General features: G+C 49.7%; 2 protein-coding genes across 2 annotated transcripts; both read left to right on the top strand.

The window, feature by feature from the left end:
* The first annotated feature begins 207 nt into the window (after positions 1 to 207).
* On the top strand, positions 208 to 1,527 carry LOC105699040 (histone H5). Its single transcript, XM_012423738.2, has 2 exons — positions 208 to 816; positions 1,110 to 1,527. Exons 1-2 carry the CDS (start codon positions 614 to 616, stop codon positions 1,525 to 1,527), a joined length of 621 nt encoding a protein of 206 aa, XP_012279161.1. The 5' UTR covers positions 208 to 613.
* An 11,160-nt stretch (positions 1,528 to 12,687) lies between these two features.
* On the top strand, positions 12,688 to 15,256 carry LOC105699096 (putative E3 ubiquitin-protein ligase UBR7). Its single transcript, XM_012423822.1, has 7 exons — positions 12,688 to 13,322; positions 13,522 to 13,707; positions 13,798 to 13,947; positions 14,023 to 14,134; positions 14,212 to 14,387; positions 14,458 to 14,617; positions 14,700 to 15,256. Exons 1-7 carry the CDS (start codon positions 13,194 to 13,196, stop codon positions 14,849 to 14,851), a joined length of 1,065 nt encoding a protein of 354 aa, XP_012279245.1. The 5' UTR covers positions 12,688 to 13,193; the 3' UTR covers positions 14,852 to 15,256.
* Positions 15,257 to 15,357: the final 101 nt, after the last annotated feature.

Below are 15,357 nucleotides of genomic sequence, written 5' to 3'. Positions count from 1 at the left end.
AAAAGCGAAGAAATTGAACGGCAAACATTCCCCTTCGGCTGAAAATTTCCCGATCCCGGGAACCACCTGTTGCGCCTTTACATTACGTTTTCCGCGTTCGGGAGTTTTTCGACACCCCTTCCTTCCTCTTCCGGCAAACAAGAGAGACGCCGAGTCGAAAATCGTCTCCAGGAGACGGAATTTCCCCGAGGGAAGGTGTCGCACGATTTCCCCACCCGAGAGGAGGAATGCCCCAAATTTTCCGGTCCGTTCGGTCGTCCCGAAAATTGATAAGGATGCACTGAGTCGAAAATTCCGCCTCCCCCGAAGTAGATTGAAAATTTCGGAAAAATGTTCTTCTAAAAAAGGAGCCACGAGGACGTCGGAAAACCTTCTCGCGAGGGAAATGAGATCCCGAGAAAGGAGGTAACCATTACTCGGACAAGTATTTCCCATTAGGTTTTAACGGCTCTTAAGTTTGCGAGCACGCGCGAATTTGTTGGAAGGCCGGCCGCTTTTTACCGCCGTGCCTTTTATTTTCTCTCGCGCCGCGCATAGACTGCAATTTGCATGTAACGTTTATTCCCGAGGATGAGTAATTATTCGGGTGTGTGAAGCCCAGGAAACGGTCGACATGAGTGTTCGAAAGTCGGCGAGGATCGAGGCCTTGGTCGTCGACGCGATTCGCCGGCTGCAAGATGCCCAAGGATCGACCTATCGGGAGATAAGCAATTACATCTCCCAGGAATACGATGTCCCGGGGTCGGAGATCAATCGGCAGATCCAGCTGGCCCTGCGCAAAGGAGTGTCCTACGGGATCTTGCGAAAAACGAAAGGGTACCTTAGGGGTTAAACCTGCCCACCAGAATTCTTCCAAAAAATTGCTATTTCTCTTCCCCCACAGATAACACCAAACAAAAAAAAAATTCCATAAAAACATCTACTGCATCTGCACCTGATATTTAACCGCGGCTTGGTCACCCCGGGAGATGTGCCAATAAATTTAATTAACATGTTCAATTTAGTTATTTAATTTAATTGCCTCCCATTTTATGTCATCTCGCGGACCTAAACATCTTAACGCTATCACGTGGAATAAAATCGAAAGTCAATTTTCTTATCATTCGCAGAGGATGTTACACGTGTAACCGCGACATCATTGGCCTGCCGGGCAAGGACGCGATAGCCGAGGCGTGTGGGAAGACGAAAAAGAGGAAGAAGAGGATGAAGAAGAAGAGAAGCGGAGGAAAGGGCAGAGGCCTCCCGAAAAAGAGGAAGAGCAGCCTCCGAGGGCGCGGGAAATCGATGAAAGGAGGATCCAAGAAGAAGATGCCGAAAAAGAGGAAGTCGATAAAGAGGAAGTGCAAGGGCGGCGGAGACGCCGGGGTTTTCGAGACGACCCCGAAGGACCGGAAGAGAACCGGAAGTCGCTCCAGAATCTCAGGCGGAACTCGCAGCGTTTCCTCCGTTTCCGCGAGCCTCGTCGACGGGTGCACCGACGATGCGGAAACGGATTTTAGAAACGCACCGGAAACATGCGTCGACTAAAACCGTATGCAAATCGTTTCTAATCCATTCTCCTTCATCCTTTTGTAACAACATAATTGCGAAAGTAACCGGAAATGGAAATATTCCTCGTTAACTCGAGCGGAAGTGCACTTCAAGAACGCATTGGAAAGCTAGCGTCGAGAAGTTTAGATTATTTTTTTATTCCCGTGATCGTACCATCTGTATGTACCCTACATTTTTTTTTATCGTTTTACTTTTCGACTTTTATATATTCGTTGCTCATTTAGTTCGATTCGAACGCGTCGTTTTTACTATTTTCACCTTCCATGTCAACCTCGAACTGTACGAGAACGTCCCTACACGTGCGATGTGTCGAGAAAACCATAGGAAATATATATATCCCGGAAAATTCTAATTATCGTCTTTGGAGGGAATCCAGGAGTGAAAAAAATTGTCAGCTTCTCGCTCGAGTCAGACATAGAGCGTTGACAGGACAAACGTCATTCGTCTCGTTAATCATTCCCATCCGTCAGGGAAATCGCGAGGTCGCGTGAATATTTTCTTCCGGGTGTAAAAAAATTTTACGGATTGCAGGAAACTCCTTGGGAATTTTTTTTAATTTTTTTTTCAACGTCATTTTTGGAGCGGGGGCAAGAACTGGGAATCGTCTCTTCCTTCCTGTTCTTTATATCTGCTGGTTATATGCATTTCTCCTAATCATTGAATTTCTTAATCTCTTAATTTCCCTCGTATCACCTAGAGGAATGATTCAGAGCTCGAGGAAATTTTTGAGACCGGTCCAAAATAGAGAGAGAAAAAAAATCTCTTTTCGTCCACGTGGGACGCGATGCAACGAGACACGCTAGTCATTTGTCGTTAATCATTCCCGTCCGTCATGGAGATCCGAGGACGGTTCGAGGCTGCCACTAGTCGTAAGTCCCTGTCGACCGTAGAAGAAACTCGATTCTATCTCTCATCTCGAGGCAGATAACTTCTGTCTTAACAATTAACCAGCCAGAACCCTCTTTCGGCACCCGACTATAAATCGACGCTCGTCGACCTCTCTCGCGAGGAATTTGCGTAAGCAGAAAATTCCCTCTTCCCTTTTTTCTTCGAAGCGAACGCAAGAAAAGAGAATAAGACAAAAAGAATCGCTCAAAGCGCCTTGCACTATCACGCGAGGCCGATGTCGCAATCGCGTGCGCGCTAATTTCCGCGACAAGTGCAATTTTCACGGCGAGCCTCGCCTCTGGGGAAAAACTTCCCTCTAGGAAACTTCTCGACAAGAATGCACCTGACAATTTTCATTCGAAGCATTTCTCGCTGGCGTGCATCGTTAACGAGAGAACCACTTTCTTTAAAGCGATCGAGTCATGATTAGAGTTCCTCTGTGTGCCCACGATCTCGCGATTATCAAAAAGTTGGTGATGTCGAGGTCGATTTCCCTGCACCCGCCCTCCCCCTAAATTGTTGCATTTCCCAGAAGATCGGAGGGCCATTAATCCGTACATAACGAGTTATCCGGAACCCTGGCCGATCTGGATATCCCGAATTGGCGTGTACCATCGATGAGCGATCAACGAGAGGGAGGGCCCGGGGTCGAATTTCGCGGGCGGCGAACAGGGAGTCGGGGACGAGGTTCCTCCACCATTGAGGCTCGTCGTGTAGGCCGATGAAAAGCCGGCCCTGGCTCGGCCTTGCCGGCTAATGATAGTCCCGCTAATGATGCGTCCGCGCCGGGCACACATGTGGCCGGCGAGGCGGCGACCACGTGACCCGCTCGCCTAGCAACTCTAGCCTAGCGAAGCCAACGCTATTCTAGCCGGGTCTGCGTCTCCGTCGCACCCTCCCGCCCCGGGTAGCGCCCTCTCCGTCGCGCGGCCGTCCCGCTTCCCCTATACTTAGACGTCCGGCGGACGCTTTCCTTTTCCCGGCGTCTCGGTCCTTCCTCTGGACGTCTCTCTCGCTCTTTCGCGGTCTCCCGCGGTCTCGCGCTCTCGGGAGACCCCGAGCCAACGAGCCGGAGCCGGCCGGCTCCGCGGCGCGCCGAGTTCCACTTTTCGCCGAGATGGCCCGCGGGTGCGAATGGAACTCCCATAAGCCAGGGCCCAAGGCTGGCTTCCGTCCATCCGCTCCGTTTCTCTCTCCGCCCTGTGCTACTATTTTCTCCCGGGTGAAGTCGCCTCGGCTCTCGAGTAAGGATTCCGAAGGAATGCCAAGGGATCGCCGAAAGGGTGGACCTTCGGAGCACGCTACCGAAGGGAAATTATTCCCAAGTCGTTTGGACGTAAATGTAGACATTCCGTATTGCTAATTTTTAAGAAGGTTGTATTCCGCGCTCCTAGAAGTGGTGAAAATTGTTAGCGGTCATTCTTTGGCAGAGGAGAGACCAATGAGGTGGGGAGCCTTAAACGCCACGTATGGAGAACCTCGGCTAGATGAATCGCAAATCGTCGTAAGAGGTATGGCAGGATACCCTCGAGAGAGATTCTGGAAGTGGCCGCGCGCGGGAAATAATCGCGGAATCCGCCGGAAATAATCATTTCGTCCTGGCCTCCGCGGCTCGTCCCCCGAGCTAGCCGCGCGGGAAATTCAAATCGCGGATCACGGGAGGCCACGTTAATTAGCACCGTCGTTACCGCGACCTGACCGTGAACCTCTACGTTGCCCCCGACTCGAGATGTCGCGGGTTCTTATCACGGCGGAAGATACCGAGGAAAAAATTGCGGAAAAAAATATTCCCTCGGCTTTGTGCCGCCCTAAGGTCTGGGTAAGGCCTGGAATTATGGGATATTTCTTCACTCATTCAAGAAGATATTAATTCATTTCTTTTTGTCCGAAAGATTAGGCTGAAATCCCGCGCTATCGAACTCTTGAAATCGAAAATCAGCCGGAAAAAGGGGCGCCCATTTCGGGGGAGGGACGAGGCCGTTCCTCATCCGGGTGGACGTTGGAACGGATACGTCGTTATCCAGTTGCACTATCGGGTATTAATTATGCATGACCGCCGAAGGGAAGCGGACCTTCGTACGGTCACGGGTCAACGACTCGAAGGCCGAAGTCGAGCGATTTCTCCAAAGATTTCCGAGCTTCGACTCGCCTCGACTTTCCTTACGTGGGTTTCGCTTTCCTTCCGACTTTTGGCACGGCCGACTAACGAGCGCCGTCTACTTCGCTATTCCGTCCCGACACTCGGGCCCCTCGTCTAGGAAATCTGGAAGAAAGACCATAAGAACCATTCGACACCTGCGAGAATATTTCTAATTACTTTTAAATGTCATAATCCGCATGGTACGACCTATTAATCCGAGCGCACGACATCGGCGAATCTAAAAATCGCCCTAAATTTAGGCCGAAAGTTAAACGAAAGGACTCTAAAAAATCAAAGGAAATGCAACGTGAAAAATGAATTAACCCTCTATGGGCCGAATTTTTGTTTTAAATAAAAAAAAATTGGCGGAACGAAAAATCAGCAATTAGGAACCTATATATGCAGATGAAAAAAAATTTTTCATTTAAAATGTGACCTGAAAGTTACACGAGCCCATAGAGGGTTAAAATCCTCGAGCTCCCAAATCGGGAAATCCTCACGCGGTCTCACGTATCCCCAGAAATAACGAAGATGTTCGCGTGAATCACCCGGTGTATGCGCATAATGTAATAAAGGCGAATATAGTATATACCTTTCGAGCATCGGAAGTCACGAGGAGTCCCGTGACGACAGTCTCGAGTTTGCCGAAATTACACTAGTACGGAATTACGCGTACGCGCCAGGGCGGTAATTTACCTCCGGAAAATTTCTACGCGGTTCTCTCATTACGTAGGTAATGTCGGCCCGTACTCGCCGAGCCTTATGTACCCGCCTCTCTATACGCGCGAATTTTCGCAACGAGGGAACACGTCGACGGGAACGCATCGTCTCGAATATTAACGAGCGGTCGGAATCGGCACGGAGAGTATCGGTTGCACAAACGCACTTTTTCTAGCTGGCCGTGGTCCAACGCGAACGCTACTCGCGACTTCTTAATCAAAATGCAGGGATGTACCCGAGCTCGGAGAAATCCACAGAAGCCCCGGAAAAAGCTCTCCGCGAAATTAAATTTGCCCCCCCTCCGAGCACCGAGGTAACGAGTTGTGAAAATTCTTTTTTATCTTTCATTTTTTCATTTTTTTTCCCCGACAAAAACGCCCGACTCGAGGATGCGCATTATTAAACCGATTATTCCAACGGCATGAATGATTTACTTGTTTACCCGGAGAAGGAAAGAAAAGGTTAGGTCAGGTCGACGAGGACTCGGAGAAAATTTACGTGGCGAAAATAGCCTAAAAATAGGAAATAATTGCTATGCATTTCACTCTACTGGCACTCATCGACTGAATGGGTGTTGAATTAATACGATAAATATTCCTTTCTACCCCTTTCATTAAACATTCACACCCCGTTGAGAATAATCCTCCCTGCAGTTTCTCCCGCGCCTGTTTTTGTCGTGAATTTCTTAAAACATACCCTGAATACGAGGGCTAATTATCGGAGGCCTTTTTCTCGCAATCGGTGGGCGTTTATCGACGTATGCAAAAAGAGGAGACGTTTAGTTTAAACGATTTCTTTTTTTTTTTTTCCTGAGTTTGCAGGGAAATCGGCCCTAACGGCATGCAAAACGTGACTCGAGGTTCATTTTGCTGCTGCGGAAAACGGCCCGTCTCCGGGAAAACTCATTTTCCTCCCGAGACTGGAGCCGCTCCCTGAGAGTTTCTCGACTACGGTCGGTGCACCGAACGGAGTCGGGGACGAAGCCATATTTTCAGCGAGCACGACTATGGAGAGGCTTCTTGCGGCACCGCACTCTTCGCCAGCTGATCCCGTCTCGACGAATCCTCCCTTTCATAAAAAAAAAAAAAGGAGAAGAAGAAGAAAAGGAAATATCTACAAAGCACCCCCACATAACATACGTCCCTCGTAAAACATAATTAAACCAGGATTCATTTCCTTCGACGCCTCTCTCCCGCGACCCCAGCCTCAGACCCCAAGATCATGATACCATGTAACGAAACCCAAGCCGAATTGAATTCTGCAACAAATCTCCCCTTGTTTAAAAAAAAATATATATAAAAAAAAATACCCAACCCCTCGGGATCGCAAGTCGGGAATTAAAAGACGCCGTTATCGCCGTTGCGCTGGCATGTACTCGTGTCGTAATCGCAATCGTAATCGCGACAGCCCTCCCAGTAATCCCGGCGAAGTGTCACGTCAACTTGTCGCCAGATACGGAGAGCCATTGATATAGTCGTCCGAGTACGGCTCGGGGCAATCGAGTTATACACTCGATCCCCGTATCGAAACCCGGGAGAGGTAGAGTGGCGCGCCAAGTAGTAACAAAAGGAGGTGAATAAAAAATTCGGCGGAGGGGATTTTAATAAGTGATCTCACGAGGGAATCCGGGAGTCCGGGGCTAGGTGCCCGGCTTTCGACAAAAGCCACCCGGTTCCTCTATAAACCCGAAAATATCCAAGTCGACCGGTATGTCGAAACCTGGCATAAGTTCTGGCACGCGGCCACAAGAGCGACGATGAGAGCTCGGAGGCCGAGCCAGGCCATCGCGAACCACAACGGGCATCGCCATAACAGCCCATAACGGATTGCAGCGAGTGATAGCGGGTAAAAATCGAAAAAAAGAGAAAATTTCGATTATCGAGAAAGTAGAGGCCAACATCCCTGACACTCGGAAAGGCGATCCGGGGGGTGTTAAAGACCGCCCGAAAGAAAGTATCGGACTTGCGACGAGTACCTACTTTTTTTTCCCCGGGTTTTTTCAGTTTCGAGCGCCGGGACGAAAGGGACGCCCGTCCCGAGGGAAACTCGAGAAAGCCCGAGGGAAAGCAGCTGCTCGGCGTGTAACTTAACGCGGAAAAGTCGGCGCGGGTCGTTAACGATGACGGCGATGACCAGCCTTCGGTAATTTGGCCGCCAGGGACGATAATAACCTAACTGACGGTAACGAGGTGGCCGGGACATGAACTCGAATTATTTATCAATGGCTAAGTGCCGCAACGAGGGGTCGAGTAAGTGTCCAAACGCGCGGCCGTTATATCGGAGTCCCCGAGCCGTGATTACCGAAATCCGAAATTCTCCCGAAATACTTCCCGACCGATCGAAAACTCGACATAAAAATAGAAAAGGCTGGAAGACCATTGGCGAGATTGATCCCCTCGTTCCTGCTCAATTTTTCTCCCGGCCAAACCCGGCGCATCGGATCCCGTCGATTCGAGACACAGTCAGGCGGTGTTCCAAAAGCCGTTTTTTCTTCTCCAAAATCCCCGGCTCTGAGATTTCTTTCCCACCATCGGGTACCCCTCGTCGACGAGGCCCGGGAAAGCGGTCTGAAAATAATTTTCTAAATCGGACGAAGGCTTTTCCTCGAGCTTTCGTCATTCCTGGAGAGCGCGCACGAGGGCCGAATAATTTCTATTAATCTTTTCCGGTGTATAAAATATAGTATTCCGCCTCGAAGGTTTGATGGGACTCTCCTTCCTCCTCGAGGATGCTTTCGAGGTGAAATAAAACCCCTCGGGTGGGAGAGATTCATAGGCGAGTCGTTATGAAAATGATGGGTCGCGGGAATTCTGGTCGCCCGAGGTGTCTTGCAGGTGAAAAGAAACTCCAGGAAGCTTGCAAAAGACCTTTCTACCTCTCTGATCATTTCCGCAAGATCGCATCTCTCCCACATCATCCCCAAATAGTCACGAGGATCGAATTTTGACGATCTCCCGAAAAGCCTCGTCAAGCGTCGGTACGCGCTCGTCCCGGGAAATTGCAAGTTCCGCAAACGACGCCGCGTACTTTTCTCGGCTCCTTATCAATATTCATAAGCGATGCCTTTATCGTTAATAATTCTCCTCGCAGGCTCCCTTCGGCGCGTCCTTCGCGTCTAAGAGCGACGCTCGCAATAAAGCCGCGGCGGACGTAACAGCGAGTTACACGTCGCCGACTTTTGACCCGCCTGCGGTAATTATAGCCGAGGCATTTACGGTGCGAATATCGCATGATCGACGGTCCTGCTCGTCCCAGGCATCTCTTCCGCACCTGCGGCTCTCGCCTCGTAGGTGCGGAATCGTCCTTATCACCGGTAACCCGCGAGAAGCGTTATCGCCCTGGCGACCCGTCCGGCCACCACGAGGGTCGAAGAGAGATCGAATGTCTCCGGATGAAATCCCATCATCCGATTTCCCGGCCAAGTGCGCAGGTCAATTTCCCGGGAAAACCGCGTGGCTTTTCCGCCTCCAGAACGCCGCAACAGCCGCGCTGATATGAACAATCCAAAGCAGTCCGATAAGCGAATCAAACGAGACGCTCCTAGAATTTCTAATTCATCCATCTCCGAATTTTCTCTCCACTTGCGGGGAATTTTCCTTGGATCTACGCACCCACGACGAGAGAGAGAAAAAAAAGAGATTAAATCCTATACCGCACTTTATCAGACTGATGCGAAAAATCCCGCACGGCGTTTAGTCGAATTAATTGCCAGGTGCGATAATTAGCCGTTATGATATGCCGGGAAAAAGTTAACGTTGCAAAATTCAAATGATACATGCGTACGTGGTATCTAAGGATACATTTTTCTACCGTCTCTGTTCGGACTTACACGATAGTTACAAGTATCGAGTACGGAAAGTGTTCATATTCCAATTAGACCCAGCTTAAGCGCAAAACTCGACCAGAAGGGAAACGAGTTTGCCGTAGAAAAATCTCGATTACGTGCTCTCTTCCTAGGGGGTAATTAATAAATGCAACGACGAGGAGGGGGGCAAGGGGGAGAGAATAATTGCAGTCCGTCGAGTAATCCATCGCGAGGCGTTCTCCTCGTAAATCCTGATCGACAACCATGATATCCGATGTGTGAGCTTCGAGGCGAACTCCACGTGACATTCTAACCTCAAAACGTTAAAAGAAAAATCGATACTCTCAAAAAAAAAAAATATAACGAAATAAAACATTTGAAAGAAGTCAACGGTGTCAAAAAATGAGGACTCGATTCCCCTTACGATCGAGGCGTAGGACGTAACGTTTAAAAAATCGATGTAGGCTTTCAAGGTAATGAGCGCATCACCTAATTCAGGAAGAATTATCAGCAGCCGGTCTATCTTATCGAGCCGAAAGCTGATCGATCGTGGAAACGTTAAGGTCGCCTAATTTCGATTGCGATCATATCGCTTAACGGCAAACATCTAGGTACTCCCCTTTTTATTTCTTAACGCGTAAAGAAACATTTATAATCCCCAGGATTAATTGATACTACACAAGAGAAATGAAAAAGGAATACCAAAGCAGCAAAACGATTCCGCCAACTATACGACCGCATCTCGCAAGACAGTCACGCAGATTTCCAACAATACCGCTTAAACAAAAATAAAACGTATCCCTAAAATATCGCAAAGCGGCCCGTCCCGTCGCCAACCTTCGTACAGTGGAGGAATTTTTATGAGAAAACGTGGGGAATTTTCCCGGGTCTGTTTCCGAGGTAGACAAGGGAAAAGGACAGCGTCCCGTATGCGAGATCTGGAAAATCTGGATATTCTTACGAATAAAAAAAAAAAGAATTGGAATTATCTCGGAAAAAATGGTTCGCCTCCATCACGAGGGCGGCAATTTCCTGTATTAATTATTAAAATTAATTCCCTTAACCGGTGTTTAATTAATTACGATCGCGCTACCCGAGGTCCCGAAGGCGACGTTCTCGCGGATGGACCTGACCTACCCCACCGTACAAGAAGAGGATCAAGGAAGCGCCTCCTCTCGGGCCGTTTGATCGCTCAAGGTCGCCGACCTTGATATCTATTTCGGAGCGGAGGGATTTAATAACGATTCCGTCGAGACGAATCGAGCACCTACGCGTTGCCTTTCCAACTTACTGAAACGGGAAATTTTTGGATAAAATAAAATAGATGCGGCAGAGGTGACAAATTAGGGAGGAATATGCAGACGCGTACGTCGGCCCTGTGGAGACGCGGTAATTGGAATTCCCGAAGGGGAGCTAAGGTCCGGACTTGGCATCGGCTCCCGAGGGACCGAGTCGCGCATTTCCCGACAAAAAGTGTGCTCCCTGCAAAAAGGGGGGAAAAAGGGGAAAAAGGACGGGCCGTGCAGACGCGCCTCCGGGCAGCGAACTGCAACTCCCTGCACTTGTGCCGATCAATATTGAGGCTGCAGCCCGGATTAAGAATGCCCCGAAGAGGCCGAACAGAGTCGAATTTGGTATATCGGCTAAATCCGACCGCCGGTGGATTTTCCTATTTATCTCCCCCGCCATCCTCGCCCTGACCGCAGCCCTGGGAAAACGATCTCTCGCCGCACCGGTGCATCTTACAAAAAATAACCTGAAACAAAAAACTTGCAGAATGATCCGCGGATGGTTTTTCGTTCGAACAATTTTCCCGTATCACGCGAAGTTTCACCGGAAAATCAAGTTTTTCCCCGAGCGGACTTCGTTGGCGAAGAGGACCCTGGTCGGTCGGAAGATCCTCAACGATATACGCGAAAAAGTAACCCCGGTTAATTTTCTCGCGAATATTAAAATTCTTTCTGCCATTCGGATTTTTATACATCCCGTGGGATGTGATTTTACTTTTTCCTGTTTTCGAACTTTTGGAAAGGGACCGGAGTGGCGGGTTCAGGGTGGTCGTTTTCGAGCCGCTTTCAGAAACGAGCACAAGGAAAGGGTTTCAGCTTACCGGGGCGCTATCGCGGGAACGCGTCTCCTACTTTACACGTCGTCTGGTATCTCCTATCAGGCCGATATCACACCGACACACGTGCGCAAGGGCAAATACTCGAGTATCCATTGTGGCCCGTCGCTAAAGTCTGCCTCGCAAGGAGCGACCGTCTAAAGTACGAGGGCGAAGAAATATACCCGACTATAAAAACGCATATAAAAATAAAAGTCACATAAATTACGCCTCCGAAATTACGTCAAAACTCGTAATTTTGGAAGCGCGCACTCGTGGATTCTGCTGAAAGAACGGCGAATCTCTTTTTTTTTTTTTTTTAATATATATTCGACACCCTTATCAGAGTTTTTCCATTTTTCCTGCATCGTCGATACGAAAGAAGGAGAGATTTCGAGAGATGCGATCGTCTCGAGATCGCCAGGCTTTTTATCAACGAGGAAGAAACGGTCGAAGGAGGGAACCGTATTTCCTAAAAATCGAGCGAGATGGGTTTTGCCGTCACGCCAGTGATAAGGTGATAAACCGGGATAAAGTCGATGGCTAGCCCAAGAGTGCGCAATCTTTACGAAGTCAACCCATGGACCGCCTCTCGTGCCGCGTTCGATAAATCGATACAACCGATCCCCCAGAGATTGGATTAAAATCTCGCGTTGCATCCCCACAACCGTCCACGAGGTACACATTTGCCCGTCCATTTCCTCTCTTTCTTCCTTTCGGCGGTTTTTCCTTTCCGCCTCGTCGTGAAAAAGTAATCCTTGTCGATGGCTTTAAATCGGCAAAATCGAAAGAACGTTCCAGAGGACCGGAGAAAAAATGCGAGCTAAGATAGTACCCGGCCGATAAGGGAACGTCGAGCGGAGAGGCGAGGAGTGCGCAGGTCCGCGCAGCCGGAGGGGGAGCGAGCGGAGGCCGGTTGAGGTTAGGTCGTCCGCGCGGTGTCACGTGGTCCGCCACGGGGTCCGAACGAGGTTAATCGCGAGACGAGCGCCGGCGCAACAATGGGCACGGGCTAGTGCAGACCTAGGCGCGGCGTCTCGCTCCCTCTCTCGCTCTGTCTCCGTCGCTCCCGCCTGCGTGGCCGCGCGTCCTCTCGCTCGCTCTCTCTCTCGCCGGCGTGGCCGCCCCGGGCGGCTCCGCGGCGAAGGTTCGCGGCGAGTGGCCGCGAGCACCGCTCTCGCGGGACGCGCGGAAAACCGGCAACAGGGCGCGTCGGGGTAGTTCCGGCAAGGATGCGCGATTTTCGAACGGCGGATCGCCGAGGTGCGTGCGTCCCTGTCGAGAGCGCGGGCGCGAGTGCGCCCCGACCGGGGTCTATGGTGCGTCGAGAATTCGCCACTCACCGATCAGCGGAAAAATACTGGGCTGGTCGAGAAGCGACTTCAGGCTGTTTTCGACGAGGGTGGGCGAGGATCGGTCCTTGTCGCTCATTTCACGCACTGCGTCGGCGGTACACCACACACTGACTCGCGCGCCCCGGCCGGTCCCGAGAGAGATCTGTCCCCGAGTCTGTCTCCTGGATAACGCCGACCGATTCCGCCCGCCGTGAGGGAGAGGCCACGCACCGAGCCCTCGCCTAGCAGTGCTCGAGTCACCCACGGCCCACTGTAGCACATTAAAATAACACCGAGCGCTCTCGGTGCTCTTGAAAATCAATCTAAAAGTGGCTCGCCCCGTGGCGACATCTCGCGGTGCGCGCGCCGACCTCTACGCCGGCGCGAGTCGGTAAGATCGCGCCCAGTTTTATCTGGTTTCCAGGCACGAGAAAGACCGACAGAGTTTGGAGCGTACGTTATACGTGTGAAATAGTTTCTGGGAAATATCGGCAGAGGACTACGATTCAGCATGGAGGGAAATTGCGGGACTTGGGAATTTCTGGAACTCTCTGTTTTAGGGACTTTTGAATTCGGTACTGTGGCGGGAGTGGTGCGGCAGAGAGGAATTGTAACGGTTTGGAAAGTTTCTGGTACGGGGAATTAGTGAAAATGGAGGAAAATCAGAAGGATGAGAACTCGGTGACGATGCTGGATGTCCTGCGGGAGGAGAATCAGCTAGAAGAAGGTGCAAGAGCGGTCTTGGGGGCCTCGGACGACCGACACTGTACCTATGAAAAGGTAAGCGTCCTAGGACGCTTTTTTCATATTTCACGAAGGAACGATACCATTCCTTTGATTTTCCACATATCGGTGGCAATAATGAGATAGAATATCGTTTAAAATGACGTGTATGAAGTGACAAGGACGACGTTTTGTACAGTAGGACTAGAATTTTGCATTCGATCCGTACTACATGTTTAACCTCAAAATGTTGCAGGGTTATATCAGACAGGCACTTTACGCCTGCAAAACCTGTCATCGCGAACGACGAGCTGCCATCTGCCTGGCCTGTAGCTTCCACTGCCATGAGGGTCACGAACTGGTTGAATTATACACTAAAAGACATTTCCGATGCGACTGTGGAAATTCCAGCTTCACCGACAAAAAGTGCTCTCTCGATCCGGTAAGAATTTTTTATTGTGGATAGTTGGTCTTTGCAGTTTCCTTGTAAGACTTCTCGTTACGATAACGGCAACCCTGTTTAATGATCCAGACAAAGGCACCCATTAACGAGGAAAATAAATATGATCAAAACTTTGATGGAGTTTACTGTATCTGCTCGAGACCGTATCCCGATCCGGACAGTTCGGATAGCGATGAAATGATCCAGTGCGTCATCTGTGAAGATTGGTATCATTCCAAGGTAGAGACCGATTGATGTGTCAATTTTTTTTATTTGTTCATCTGCCTATACAATGATAGATTTGATATTTTTCAGCATTTGGATATTGAGGAAGGCCCACCCGATTACGACGATTACGATGAAATGGTATGCACTGGGTGTATGAAGAAACACGACTTTCTGTGGAAATATGCTGCGTCGCATTCGGGTAACTAGAGGTTTTATTACTCGCGGAAGATGTCCGAGTATCGGCGTTAGTGTCCACGAGAGATTTCGTTCCGTCAGTACGGAGAGCTGCCAAGGAGTCGCCAGAAGGCAAAGAAGCTACGGTAGATGTCGAGACTCCAGCCGATGACTGCGTCATGCCTCCAATGCCACATAAGGGCCTCCAAAAAGAAAGCAGCTGTTTTTGGAAGGAAGGCTGGAGATCAGCCCTGTGCACCTGTCGCCAATGCAAGACGGTAAGCTGAATATTTTTCATAACCCGTACTCATCCTTGTACCCCAAAAAATATTCAACTATGGTACCCAGATGTACGAGGAAAAGGGTATTGCATTCCTCTTGGACTCCAAGGATAGCGTTCGAGTGTACGAAGAAGCTGGAAAGGCTGACACAAGGGAGTCGCAGTACGAAAGAGGCATGAAAGCTCTGGCATCGTTGGATCGTGTTCAACAGGTGAATGCAATCGAAGGTAAGCAACTTCTTTTCTTCCCACCTGCTACAATTGCCACCCACTCTCCGATCATACATTGTATCGGTTGACCCTTCCGCAGAGTACAACAACATGAAAGAACGACTGAAACAGTATCTACAAAAATTCGCGGAGAACAAGAAGGTCGTCCGTGAGGAGGACATCAAGGAGTTCTTCATGGAGATGGAAGCGAAGAAGCGCCCGAAAGTGTCCGTTCCGAAATTTTGTCGCTGAAAGCGCGCGAACTGAAAATCCAGGAATCGCGCATTTCTACTGTTCGCGATCTCGACTCGATCTTTGAAAATACAAGAATCTCCTTTACCTCATTCCTCGACACGCGACGATGTGACGTTCTTGTTGGGAATTGCCAACGTTACGTACCAATTAACGGTGCCGTTCGCGTCACTCGGAATGACGATCGGGGAACCTAACGAAGCATTCCAGTCAAAATCGCAGTTGTATAATTTTCGAATACCAGCGTGCGCAATCGTTCGAAAAAAAATAAAATAAACTGTTCCAGTGGTGACGTCTATTATCGTCGAACGCCATTACACTACGTGTCGGTTCTTAAATAAGCACGACGTTATATCAAGATCGCATTACATTGTCCAACCTTCGAAATAAATGCCAAGAATCATCGATCGTCGATTTACGAGAGGAGTCCAAGGCTACCGAAGAGTGCAGTATCCGCCTAATTCCTGTCGACCTATTCCCTATCCAAATGGCTAGCTGAAGAAATT

This window comes from Orussus abietinus, unplaced genomic scaffold (assembly GCF_000612105.2).
Source record: "Orussus abietinus isolate OABI.00-Male unplaced genomic scaffold, Oabi_2.0 scaffold3, whole genome shotgun sequence".
Taxonomy (NCBI): Eukaryota; Metazoa; Arthropoda; class Insecta; order Hymenoptera; family Orussidae; genus Orussus; species Orussus abietinus.
The sequence above is the reverse complement of the archived record's forward strand: the minus strand, read 5'-3'. Positions and strand labels throughout refer to the sequence as shown.